The sequence below is a fragment of the Pyrgilauda ruficollis genome, unplaced genomic scaffold, assembly GCF_017590135.1.
Source record: "Pyrgilauda ruficollis isolate IOZ18807 unplaced genomic scaffold, ASM1759013v1 scaffold23, whole genome shotgun sequence".
NCBI lineage: Eukaryota > Metazoa > Chordata > Aves > Passeriformes > Passeridae > Pyrgilauda > Pyrgilauda ruficollis.
In genome coordinates this window covers 11,454,399-11,467,804 of record NW_024522539.1, presented here as the reverse complement: position 1 = coordinate 11,467,804, position 13,406 = coordinate 11,454,399, and the positions used below count along the sequence as shown (strand labels likewise).

At 39.3% G+C, this 13,406-nt stretch overlaps 1 protein-coding gene across 3 annotated transcripts in view; it reads left to right on the top strand.

Moving 5' to 3' along the window:
• The window catches only part of FAM214A (family with sequence similarity 214 member A), a 46,166-nt gene that overhangs the window by 23,932 nt on the left and 8,828 nt on the right, over positions 1-13,406 (top strand). For all 3 annotated transcript variants that reach the window (XM_041469157.1, XM_041469158.1, XM_041469156.1), the window contains 8 exons: positions 5,886-6,070; positions 6,907-7,109; positions 7,539-7,664; positions 7,923-9,771; positions 10,422-10,538; positions 11,482-11,555; positions 12,346-12,454; positions 13,163-13,321. In XM_041469157.1, the coding sequence (XP_041325091.1) occupies positions 5,886-6,070; positions 6,907-7,109; positions 7,539-7,664; positions 7,923-9,771; positions 10,422-10,538; positions 11,482-11,555; positions 12,346-12,454; positions 13,163-13,321 (2,822 nt within the window). The remainder of the gene's footprint in view (positions 1-5,885; positions 6,071-6,906; positions 7,110-7,538; positions 7,665-7,922; positions 9,772-10,421; positions 10,539-11,481; positions 11,556-12,345; positions 12,455-13,162; positions 13,322-13,406) is intronic.

Below are 13,406 nucleotides of genomic sequence, written 5' to 3'. Positions count from 1 at the left end.
GGAACGTGCAGGAGATGAGCAGTGATACACACATACCCAGGGAATTAAAGCAGCACTGCGCTCTGCGCTGCAGCCCATGGCACTGATTGATTCTTATTGCTCTGCTACTCTGCAATAACTTCATCAGCTCCACGTAGCTCTGTCTTGAGTTTTGAAAATCCCCCCTTACTTACAAGATAGTGTGCTTTGGTTTGTTTTTCTGGTTATAAACTGGCCTAACGACACAGAAGTGGGTGAATTTCTTCCTGTTTTGTGTGAAACTAAGTAGGACCAGAGGGTTTTTTTTTTTCTTATACTGTTATTTTATTTGAATAGCAGGTACGCATCAGTTCTAATATAAATTCTTATGTTGCCATTTTCTGCCTACAGCTGAACTGCTTTGATACCCAGGTAGTGGTTCAGTTTGGCACCCTGGAAAAAGTAAGCAGAGAGTAAGAATAAGATGAATTATGGTGCTGCTCTCCTCATGTTTTCATAATAACTGCCCCTGAGCTCAAAGATCTTGACCCATAGGAATGTAAGACGGTTGGCAATGTGTGTCAATCTGTATAGGATTATTCCTAAATTAAGGTAACCAGTTCACTGCATTTGCTTGAGTTTAAGTAACTAATAGCTTGTTTCTTGAAAAAAGTAGGCCATCTCATAACTTTAACTCTTGATAGCTTAAATTATACCTAAACTCTTAATATTGCAAAGCTTTTGAAGCGTGTGACTTCAGATATAATTATGGGTTTGTAATATGCAGACACAACATGACTGCTCATTTAGAGAATCTTGAATTTGGGGGATTCAAGGGCAACTTTCTTTTGAAGTGAAGCACAACGTGGAATTAGTTAACCAAAGCATCCGTAGGTGTTTCTAATTCCAGAAGAGAAGCTGTTAGTCAAAGGTTTACATTGTGTTTCATTTCCTTTACAGTAGTTTCTTGAACCCCTGCCTTACTCTTAAAATGTGGAAGTACCTTTAACCTGTTTCTTGGAATAGCAAGATAATAAAACTTATTCAGAGTTGATTGATTTGCAGGAAGGGCTTTTGCTGTAATTTTTTCAATGCAGGGCACTGCCCTTGCTGGGAGGTGATGGGTTCTGAGTTCTGGCAGTGCAGCCACTTCTCCTCCAGTGTACCTGACTCTCCTGCCATGGGACCCTTGGACTGAAGCGTCTCCTTAGGGACTGCCTGTACTGAAAGCACAACAAAGAAATCCAAGTACATAAGCCATGCTTTTAGTCTTTGAAAAAAGAAGGAGAGAGCAGATGTGGGAAGCCATGCCACAGTGCCCACTGGGCAGGGCAGGAGCAGGGCTGCATCAGCTGGGAATCCCAACAGGCTGCACCATGCAGTCCATATTTTGTTAAGTATTTTGCTTACTGGGTTTCACCTTTCTAAGTAAAATAGGAATGTGATTACTTTTAATCAGTGGCCTTCAAAATCCATTACAGGCATCTAAAGATTTTCCAGGAAAGGTCTGGGCTGTTGCAGAGCGTATTTAAAGGCAATAATTAGTTGTTTCATGGACTCTCAAAGGAAGTAGCCCTCAATCAGTAAAGGTCAGGATTAAAGGATGCTTTCAGTTGAACTAAATTGTCTTTCTTTGAAGAAAGTCTCTGTGCAAAAATGAGCTCTTTTTCTGAGAAGAGGGCAAGTTTGGTAGACAGTTTTGGTGAGCAGTGCAGTATGAGAGGTTCTAGGACCATACAATAAGCATGGACTAAGAGAGATTGTGATTGTATCACAGCCTGGTCATGATGGGAGGGTAGCAAGGGCAGGAGAGGCTCTGCTGGAGCCTTTTATTGCCTTGCTGTGCCCAGGCAGGACAGGGTAGCAGCTCCCAGATGCATCTTCTGGTGGCACCTGGAACACAACGGGTTACGTGATACCAAATGTCTTTGTTTCCTGGCCTAAGCCTAGAAAACAGATTAAATGCTCTTCTAAAACATGTATTTCAGGAAAACATCTTCTGCAATTACAACAGAAAAAACTGTGATAGGAAAGGGAAGGGAGTTGGTCTGCACAAGCGTGACCTAGTTGGGAAAGGAGTCAGCTAAGCATAACTCAATTAATTGAAGTTTTCAGAGAGTCCTTGGGTTACAGTTAAGTGGATTTGTGAATCCCTACTACCACATAACTAACCTTAATTGGTGTTTCAGGATGTGAGCCAATTTTAGTTTTGGGGGGTGGATTGTGGGTTTTTGTTCTGTATTCCAGTGCTCATGCACCTGTGTGTAGTGGAGGGAGGAGGACAAGGATTTGAAGACTCTGACATTTCTGGTTAAATGGGATTTTCTGTTTTTTGAGAAGGTGTAGAAAATCAGTCTTTATTGAGGTTGATATGTGCAGGAGGCAAAGGAAAACAAAGTTCCAGTATTGTATATTCCCCTCTCCAGTATTGTATGCTTCGCACTAAGCACAGTACCTTCAGTCTAAATTTAAATTTCTCTCTCTTCCTTCTAGAGTGGTCTGACACCTGCTGCTATCTCTTGTGCCCACCTGGTCAATAACCTTTAATTTCAATGTATTGGTTAGAGGGCTGTAGTACCTTATTACTTTAATTCTTACTTCCTTGTGTCAAATAACTGGATTTTTTTCTATTTTAAGGAGAATAAACCCCAGACAGTGCAGAGATGCCTATTTTATGCTATATACTTAGCATGTTGCAGTGCTAGAAATGAAGCAGAACAATAGCCATAGTTGTATAGTCAGGTTATAGGATTGAGGTTATTCTATACACAATATATGATGTGTCCTAGGGCTGATTCATACACAAAACCAAACAGTTACAGCACACACACAGTAAGACTTTTTTTAACTAAACACTGAGTTTGCTGTTTCTATAAATGTCATTCCACCCTTGTCCTCAATTGCATCAACTTGCATCATCTGTGTCTGTTGTATAGGAACAATTACCAGGCCTCTCAATGGTTATAGGGTCTTTTTCTTTGAAAACTCTTAGAAGTTGCTAATTATATATAAATCTAGTGGAGCTACAGAAAGATATTATGCTTCATGAACTTTGTAGGAAAAAAAATATATTTCTTGATAACTCTTGCTGTTTGTGCTTTAATTTTTTTTTTTCTTTTTAAGTCCAGATCAAATAACTGGTTGATTACCTTGCTGACATAATTTTAAAGTACTGGCCCTGTCTTTATAATGCTGCAGCATTTCCTGGTTCAACAGGGGCTTTTTAGTGATGTCATTTTTATTTTGAAGCAATGTGGTGTTTTTGTAACTGCAGCCAATATAACTATATAAATATGTCTCTTTAGCTAGTTGGGCCTTCTCTTCCATTCTTAAGGCAAGAAACTGGCGTCTGAAATGATAGTTATGATACAGGAACACAGGCAGTATTTGTAAATTGAACTTGGAAGTGAGCTTTATCTGTTTACATAAATCAATATTGTGTATGTAATCTGATTCTTGAGTGCTGATTGTTTCAGAATATGTACCTGGCTTTATTCACTAGATCTTGCTTATTTTCTGTTCACTGGGTCTTTCATCTGAACATTTTAAACTGTCCATGCCTTGTAGTGACCTGTGACAGCTCTGTGAGGGCACTGAGCACTTTAGGTATGCAATGTAAGCTTTGGTATCAGAGACTCTTTAATGCAAAAAAGGGGTGGGGTTTTTTTTACCTAAATCTAACTGCTCAGCAGAAGCACTCAGGCCATAGGATTTGTCCATTAATTTGTGTCAAGTCCAAAAGATTTTAATAACATATGGGTTAGCTTCTTAAAAAGAGAGCTAAATAATAGAAAGTCTACTGCTTCATCTGGTAAGCTGCTAATGATAATTAGGGCATGTCTGTTTTACTGGTACTTGCCACTTAAAATTCTCTAGTGTAAATTTTCAGGTATCACATTTTACTGTGCTATATCACATTTTGCTATGCTAATTTTGATCACACTCTCTTTACAGTTTTTCCTAAAGATCATATGTGTTTTTACGTATTTTAACTAAAACCAATTCTTCTTGCAGATTTTTGTAGGGGTGAATTAGTTTTGTTTAGTCTGCTAAGCATGAGACAATTCTTGCTTAAATTAACTTCATTCCCGTTGAACACGTTCTAGATATTTGAACTTCTGTGTCAGAGTAGGCGAAATACTCCAGTAGTGATCCTTCCTGCTGTGATTTTCTTGAAATTAACATGGCCTTTGGACATACAAAGATGAACTTAGCAGCAAGATAATGCTGCAATTATTTTTTTTGTGTGTTGTATATCCAAATCCTTTTCAGAATCTTCCCAAATTCCATTTTCCTATTCCCAAGTATGACTTGCCTATTGTTTACCAGACTTCCAGCTGGAAAAAAAGTGCAGGTCCCTAATTTTGTAGGTGACTCATATCGCTACCTAAGAGGCTTGTCTTCTCTGTTATTTACCATTCCTTTAATCTTTCATGCACCCTTTATTAGACATTTTTTGCCATCCATCAGGTGAATGACCATTTTAACTTATGCCAGGTGAATTAATGTATTGTTCACATGCCATATGGAGTCCTCCAGGGTAATTCATCTGTTCTCTGGCTCTTTTTCAGCAGTGGGCTGACTTCTCTTACTTACCTTGTGTAGATCCCTTCAAATAGTCTGTAAGCCCTGGGGTCCATGGTGTACAAGCCTGGGCTAGGCAAATATGTACATGCAAAAGCTAGTTTTACACACTTCATGATTTGCATATGCAGATAATTGCACGTTTAATTGGAGCTTTTGTTTCATGCATCCATTCTTGTATGCATCTCTCAAGTCTGCCTGCAGTGTTTGCCAAATGCTCTGCTATTAGGAGACCAAGACAGAAAAGGCTTCTGAAAGGTATTTTATGCATGATAATTGAAACGTGAATAGAAATTAACTCTCTCCCTGTGGCAGTTTTGGTGGATGACATAGGACATTTAAGCTAAAATTGTGAAGATGTCAGGTGCTTTTGTTCCCCTAAAGCATCAAAATAAAGGTAAAGAACTGCTGGCAGCCCTGCCTCCACCCGCTTTTCTTTGCTGCTCTTAAAATAGACTTTGAAGGGAATGTATTTTAGCTTTCATGGAAAAGAGAGTTTTCTGTAACCTCTTCAGTAATTAAATAATTTTGAAACTTGAAGTGTTTTGAAGCAGTGAGGGGAACGACATGATCTAGTTGTACTTAAATCTGTTTGAATGATGGGTGACATCCTCGTGATGAGGGAGGAGGAGGAGAAGGGTGCTCTATAAAACACCATAAAATGGTGCCTCAGCTCTGCAGGAACTGAGTGTGCCAGGCCTCTTCATGGAGAGCAATGCCAGCTGCTGCTTTGTCTACAGAGACTTGTTGAATTTTCATTCTTTGCACAAGTTTAGACTGACCGTGGTACAAAACAATGAATGGTCTGTATGTTTCTTCAGAACATTTCCTATGTGTTAGTGGTAACTAAAAATGGACCTCTGAAGTAAGCCTTGCTCTCAACAGGAGGGACTTGCAATAATAATCTTAAAGAACATTGTGTCCCACTTTTTCCATAATAGAAATAAATATTTCTTTTTCTTCTTCTTCTTCAATTTTTAATCTACTTTATGATATATTGTGGCTTCTTATTCCATCTGTCAGATGATAATAACAATGCCAAGTCATACTGTCATTAGACTTCTCCCACAAGAGCCCAGGAAACCTTTTGTCTTCTAGAAAAGCTGTAGAAAAACAAAGTTCTTTGTTTGTAGTGACAACATTACGAGATAAGGAAAGTTGTTTTGTGGTGCTGGAGTGGGGAGTCATCGCTTTTATGGGGAATGCAGCCAGTCTGACACAAAGATCCATTTCTGATAGCCCACTCTCATTTCAAGTGTAATTGAAACAAACTGCAGGGTCAGCCAACAGTTGTTATACAGCAAATGTATAACAAATTAATTTTTGTCTTTTTGCAATGGCAGATACTTTGGATGAATACTTTGAGTATGAAGCTGAGGAGTTCCTGGTCTCCTTGGCCCTGCTGATCACTGAGGGCCGGACACCAGAGCACTCGATCAAGGGCAGGACAGAGGGCTTTCACTGCCCACCAGCACAGTCCAGTCAGCCACCAACAACTAAGCATGAATGCAGCGACAAACTGGCTCAGGTATGGTGGTGGTACCCATTTCATGTCACAGATCCTTGCTCCTGTGGTTAAAGTCAGCCAAGAGCCCCACAGTGGATTCACAGTTCAGCATGAGTAACAATGGCTTTCTGGCAGTCCTTCATTTAAATGAGTGTGTAATTCAGTATCCTGCTAATAATAGATCTGTCCTTAAAATGAGAGATCATTAAGCCTTTTATTCTTGAACATGAAGTTCTGCACACTACCTGAATGCAGTGCCTGTTTGAATCTTTATTATGCAAATGACAAGCACTATACTTAGTATTCTTGGTCTGGGGTTTCTTTTGAGAAAATGTAGGCTGGCTTGCCTAACTTTTTGCTTTTCCAGGTGTTCTGGAAAAGTTAGTGATACAAAAAACACAAGCACATCAAATCTAGCCAGGCTGTTTGGGAGTAAGGTTGGAGCATCCCATCTCTCAAGTAAAAGTTCTTAAGTACTGTGGGAATTTAAGTTATATTAATGCAGAAATTAGCCTGCTCCAAGATACAGAATTTATAAAGATACTGCTTGAGTCTGTCTACCCAAGAGGGTGCCTTGTGGAGAGATAACTACAAGGTAGCAAAGTGCAGTGGCTGGGGAAATGCATTTTTACAAGCTTTTTAAATTTCCTAAAGAAAGTTGCTCAAATGGCGACTGTAAAGGAGGTGTTAATTATTTTTTCATTTAATGTCTCTGGAATCTTATTTCTGATTTGGTGAAACCAAACAGAATTTGACCTTTACCCTTCTCTAGTGTTTTGGAATGTGCTTTTAAATAGCATTTAAATCTGGCTAATATTTTTATGGCTAATGTGTGTTGACATTTTGCTTTCCCTCAGTGTCGTCAGGCCAGGCGAACCAGATCTGAGGTTATGCTTCTGTGGAAGAACAATATTCCAATCATGGTAGAAGTGATGCTACTTCCAGACTGTTGCTATAGTGATGAAGGGCCCACCACAGAGGGGAATGATTTAAATGATCCTGCAATCAAACAAGATGCATTGCTGTTAGAAAGGTGGATTTTGGAGCCAGTTCCTCGACAGTAAGTTGGATATGAGGATTAGTTGATAAGTGCAAGAATTTTGTCATATTTAGGTCCTTAAAGTAATCAGTTAGTGTTTTTGAGCTGGCTCTTTGCCATGAGGACTGATCTAGGAAAACCACTGTTTGCTAGTGAAATCGAAGCATTTCCGTTTTAGTCATACTCAAAATTTCTGCAGTGTCCATTGTGCAGTGCAGAGTATGAAATGATCCTGGCTGCAAATGGTAACATGTGACATTTGTTATGTCAAACTTTTTCATGTGTATAAGAACAAATCAGGCTCTGGAAACTTCAGAATGTTTGAGGAGTTTTTGCTTTGCTTGATTTAGCTATATTTTATTTTCTGACCAAAGATCTGACAGTGTTCTAGTTCTAATAAATCTCTGAAGATTCTTACCAACACTCATGTGTCTGTCTTTAAATGCTTAGGAGTGGAGATCGATTTATAGAAGAGAAGACCCTTTTACTGGCTGTTCGCTCCTTTGTTTTCTTCTCTCAGCTGAGCGCGTGGCTGAGTGTTTCACATGGTGCTGTTCCCCGAAACATCCTGTACAGGTACGTCTGCAATGGAAAAAAGCTCCTTGCTGTTTGCAGATTGCTGTAGCTTGTCTTGAAATCATTCTTCTCTCCTGTTTCCTGCTTGCTTTTAGAAGGTGACATTTTGTTGGCCTGGTTCTATAGGATTTGTGTACTATGCAAAGTACAGCAGTTGCTGATGTTTCTAGTGCTTTTTCTTAGATATTTGTTAGAAAGTAGATAATTTAAAACTTTTCATGCAGCTGTTTTTGTAAATGCCCTTCGGTATTGTTTCAGGGTGAGCGCTGCAGATGTGGACTTGCAATGGACGTTCTCCCAGACACCCACTGAGCATGTCTTTCCTGTTCCTAATGTTTCTCACAATGTGGCCTTGAGGGTCAGCGTCCAGTCCTTGCCCAGGCAATCCAACTACCCAGTTTTGACGTGTAGTATTCACACCAACCTTAGCTTTTACGAAAAGCAAATGCAAGAGCGTAAGTTCCATCAGCGCAGCGATCCCGGTGCTGCTCAGCAATGCAGTACTTCCAGTCCCCTGCGTTTTCGTGGGAAACAGACATGGACAGTGACACCTGAAGGCCTACTTAATGGAAAAAAGATGCCTGAATTTACTACATCTTTTAGAAATTTGAAGCTTTATCCATCTACTGGACTTGGATCTGACTTTGGGGCATCGCAGTCTAAAGTTCAGTGCTATAATGCCACAGCAGACAATAAGACACAGTCTCATGAAACACCGGTCAGAACTTTTAAATCTTACTCTCTGGTCGATTCCCGTGTTTCAAATAGTCATTGCTCTCATCAGCCCACAGGAGAAACCAATCCTTTGATAGGCTCTTTACTTCAAGAGCGACAAGAAGTCATTGCAAGGATTGCTCAGCACTTGATTCACTGTGATCCAGCTACTTCACCAGTTGTTGCTGGGCGTCCATTCACCACACATGAAAACATCTCAGCTACACCAAAAGCTTTTCGGAGCACTTTTGAAGAGGAAAACTTGCCAAGGAAAAGCAAGGAAAGCTCCCCTGTTCCTGCTGCCAACTTAGACAGTGCAATACAGGAGGATGGTGATGAAGGCAAAACTAGAGCAGTGCCAGAGGTCACCCTGCTCAATGCCCGTGTTCCAGGGAACCACTGTGGCCGTCAGTCGGCAGGAGAGGGTAACCCCCTGATTGATTCCCTGCTCCAGGAGCGGCAGGAGGTGATAGCAAGGATTGCCCAGCACTTGATTCATTGTGATCCAGCTACTTCCCATGTTGCTGGACATCCATTCAAAGCGCATGAGGCTAGTCCAGTCACGTCAAAAATTTTCCGAAGTACATATGAAGATGAAAATTTGCTGAAGAAAGGCAAGGAACCGTCTTCTGTTTCTTCTGCTAAATCAAAATTTTCTTTGTCAGAAGACAGCAGTAAATCGGGGACAAAGACACCTGATACCCCTATCAGTCCTTCTAGGTTTGATGGAGAATTGAAGACTTCTCTAAAAGTCCAAGCAAGAAGAAAATTGGTTTTAGCAAAACCCAGTGAAGCTGTCCAAAATTCATTTCATCAGACTTCAAATAAAACTTCTCATGCATTTAGTAGCATTCACATATCATCATCATGTATTAAAGAAAACAAATCTGAAATTCCAGATAAATTGGAAATACATTCTGGTTATGCACAGAAAGACCAGATAACCAATAGAATTAAACAGGGTTCAAATTCCAGCAGCATTGATGAACAGATTTGCACAAATAAACTTAAAGAAAGAACAGTTGTTAGTGAGAACAATGGCACAGACAGTTTTAATAATTTACAGATAGAAAAATGCAGAATACTTGAAGGTACAAAAAAAGCAACTGTGATACCGATATCTGACTCTTTGCACAAAAATGAGCTCAAGTGTTTAGACAGAGACTCCAAAAAACCAGTTATTTATGAGCAAAATACACAACTTGTTAGTATTGAAAATTATTTAAATAAAGACCATGACAGTTTCAAAACCAAAACCAAACAAGATAAAACAAAATCTGCACATGATGAAAATGAAGACCCAATAGGCCTTGATTTTCAAAGCACTTCTCAGAAGAAACCTGCAGAAGACAATGTGGTTAAGTGTGAGCGGCAGAAGAACCCAGATGTACAGGTAAGTCCATACGGGAACAGACAATAATTCCTCTAGCTGCCCTTTGTCACACAGCTTGTACCCTCTCTCTGCTAAGAGCCAGCATGAAGGGGAGTTTCAGCCTGACCTTGCAGGTAGCAGCATGTTACCATTGTAGTCTTGGCCTGAAGTAACTCAGGAAGAATTTCTTCATGGAAAGGGTTAAGCATGGGAATGGATTGCCCAGGTGGTGGAGTCACCATCCCTGGAGGTGTTCAAGAAACAGTTTAGTGCCATGGCCTAGCTGACAAGGTGACCTGTCAGATGATTCTGTGTGATGGGGTAATTTGGCCAGTGGTGCCTCCCCTAAAATCCATCAGTTTAACATGGAGAATGACTAACTGTCCTATTCCCCTCATGGTGACAGAGTTATGGATGATGTTTCCCTGGGCAGTGAGGCATCCTGGTTTGTAGAAATACACCCATCTGAGTATGGAATGTGATCTGTTAGGGGCAGGCTGTGTAACTGTAGAGGGAGTCAAGGGGAATTTCTACGGAGTGTTTCATCCTGTGCTAGTGTGATGTAGATCCACCTGGGTCAGGAGTCTTCTCCCTTTCAGCAAGGGAGCATTACCATGATAGGTCACTGAAATATCCCACTGGTAACCTCAGTAAATTTGTTTTGCTGGCAGAAAGCACCACCTCTAAAACACACAAATACCTGGCGGAAACACAATTTTCGATCCCTGGATGGAACTTCAACCAAGGCTTTTCATCCCAGAACTGGACTGCCTCTGCTTTCCAGTCCTGTAAGTTATTCTTGAAATTCTTTTAGTGAGAAAGGGACTGTTTGTTCTTCTAATCTCTGTGCATGGTATAAAATCTGACAAAATACCTAGGTGAAGGGTGTGTATTTACTTTGTGTCGCAGCGAATACTCTTATGAGTGGAAATTAATGCTTAAATGAGAGTTAACATGTAAGTTAGACTGAATGTAATTTTGGAAAAGAAAATATTAAAGGCTGTTGAGATCATATCAAGATTAGCAAAAGGTGGCATTAAATTGAGAAATGGATGGAAACAATGCTTTGGTGCTATTTTAGAGCACAAAAAGCATTTGGAAGATCAGTGTTTTAAGCGTAAGTTAACATTTGATCTTTTAGGAGGTTTTGTGTTCATTTTTAACACCTGGTTGCCCATTATTCCAAAGCCTTTGTTTCTGTGAACAGTTTGTACTGTATATTCTTCAGTAACCAGAGGTGTAATGGAATGACTTAGTGAACAAAGCTGCAGTGATAAGGCAGACACTGGGGAAGTGTTGCAGTTCTCAGTAGGTTGTTTGGAGTTTTAAAAAACAGGCAGTTCCTATTAAAACTACTGAAGTAGTGATGTCCTGTAGTCAACACATGATGTGCTTTATTCTTTATTGCCTGTAAAGGCTGTCATATTTTCAGGGAAATTGGATGGATATTGTTACAGCCTGTTTATTAGTAATATTCTGTCCTGGTCCAAAGAGCATCAGCTTCCTGAATGTCTTTATTGAAATACTTCCTGTTAATCAGAATTTCCAGTCTCATCACTAATAATCCTAGAACTTTATTCACTAAGTTTAAAATGTATAGGAATTACATTCTCTGCTCTGTTTTTGTAATTTTGTAATGTCATGAAAATTCTTGGCAAATTGTGCATACTTGGCAAAATTGTCTGTGGTAGCAGTTCAGTTTTCAAATTAACATCTTCTTTCCTTGTTGAGGTTCCTCAAAGGAAAACACAGTCTGGGTGCTTTGATCTGGATTCATCATTGTTGAAATGTCTGTCTGCAAGAAGGTATGTTTTATTTACCAGAAACACTGAGATTTTTGCGGGAGGCATAATGTATATATATATATTTATATGCAAAATCAAAGCATGTTAGCAAAGCCAAAAACTGCTTTCAAAAGAATCCTTATTTTGATACAAGGCTTAGCAGCTGAGTTGCTCTGGGAGTTTCCAGGTTAGCACAGCTCTGGGACATAGCCATGGAATGAGAGCTGCTGGCAGAATGAATCCTGTCCCATGCAGGGGTAGGTATGCTGTCAGATACACTTGAGTTTTCAGACAGAAAAGCTAGTAATTGTTGATTCTCCTTCAAAGCAATGTTATTTTTGTGTTGTATTTTGTTCTTAGTGTTGAACATGTTAAGCATTTTGTCTTCACTTGTTCAGAGAACCAGACTTTTAAAAAGGGCCAATCATGCCCTTTCATACATTAATAGATGTAACATAAACAGCTTTTGGTATGGTAGTTTGATGTTGGAAATATAAGATATATCTCAGAATATGAGACAAAAGTACCCACATACAAGAGAAAATACGATATTTTGATTCCTGCAAATGGAGCTAATTTATTTAAAGAATAAATTTTTATTGTCTTTACCCCTTGTAATGTAAAGCTGGTAAAAATATTTTTTCAGTTAACTGGAAAACCTTCTGCTAAAGTTTTAAATGTTCAACTGTTACTTCTTTAGGACAGCATTTTGTAGTACACTAAGTAAATTATTCTTTCTAGAGCTGCTTATACCCAGAAGACAAAAGCAAATGTGTTTATCCTTTATATTTATTCTGTCTTTTTTTAATAGCCCACAACAATGTATAAACAAAGATGGTGATCCAGACAGCCATGGGAAACCATTTCTAAGTTCTAGTGCTCCCCCAGTAACAAGTCTGAGCCTTCTGGGAAACTTTGAGGTATTGCATATTCTCTAGAATTCTTGTGGTATTTTTAATGCTCTTCTGTACTGCTTTTAAAAGTATATTACTGTGAACAATTCCAGCATTATTAGAACGTGAAAGTTCCTAACTGAATTGAATAAAATTTGTTTTCATTTCCAGCTATAAAGGTACTTATTTCAATCCCCAGACATCTTCTGTCTCCGAGAATCAAATACAATGAGTTGCTTAAGCCTTTGTTTCCCACTACGGTCAAGTTAGAAGATGTTCTGTTGCCATAAATGAGATTTAATGACCTGTAATTGTTCATGTTTATAATGTACTTACCTAGAAAAAAGGATTTACATTTCACTCTTAAAGTCTACTTAGTATGTCACTAAAGCTGGATTAAATCAGTGTGTTAAACAGAATGTGTTTGAAGTGTAAGCTCCAGCTCTTCACTTCATATAGCACATCCAATAACAGCAGCTATTAGCCAGTGCCTCAACTGCTTATATTGTACTGTCTTGTGAAATACAGAGTTGCATTTGTTGGGGAAGGTTACAGAATCTAGGTTAATTTATATTTTTCAGATAGTATATGTTGAAAATCAAGAATAGATCCTGCTGCAATAAAGTTCTCTGTGGGCTTTTGCACTTGTTTCCTGATTACAGAATTTATTACAGAAGTAATGCTTTGTTTTATTTGAGGTGTTCCAAGCTAAGCCGTGTGTGCTTTGTTTTTCAGGAATCTGTCCTGAATTTCCGCTTGGACCCGCTCGGTGTCGTGGAGGGTTTCACAGCAGAGGTGGGAGCAAGTGGAGTCTTTTGTCCCACGCACATGACTCTGCCAGTTGAAGTGTCATTCTACAGCGTTTCAGATGACAATGCTCCCTCTCCTTACATGGTAAATGTGTGGTTGGATTTATTTTAAATAAGTTCTGATATGTGGAGGTGAAGAGCAAGAGCTTGGTGAGTAGAGGGTTCAGAAA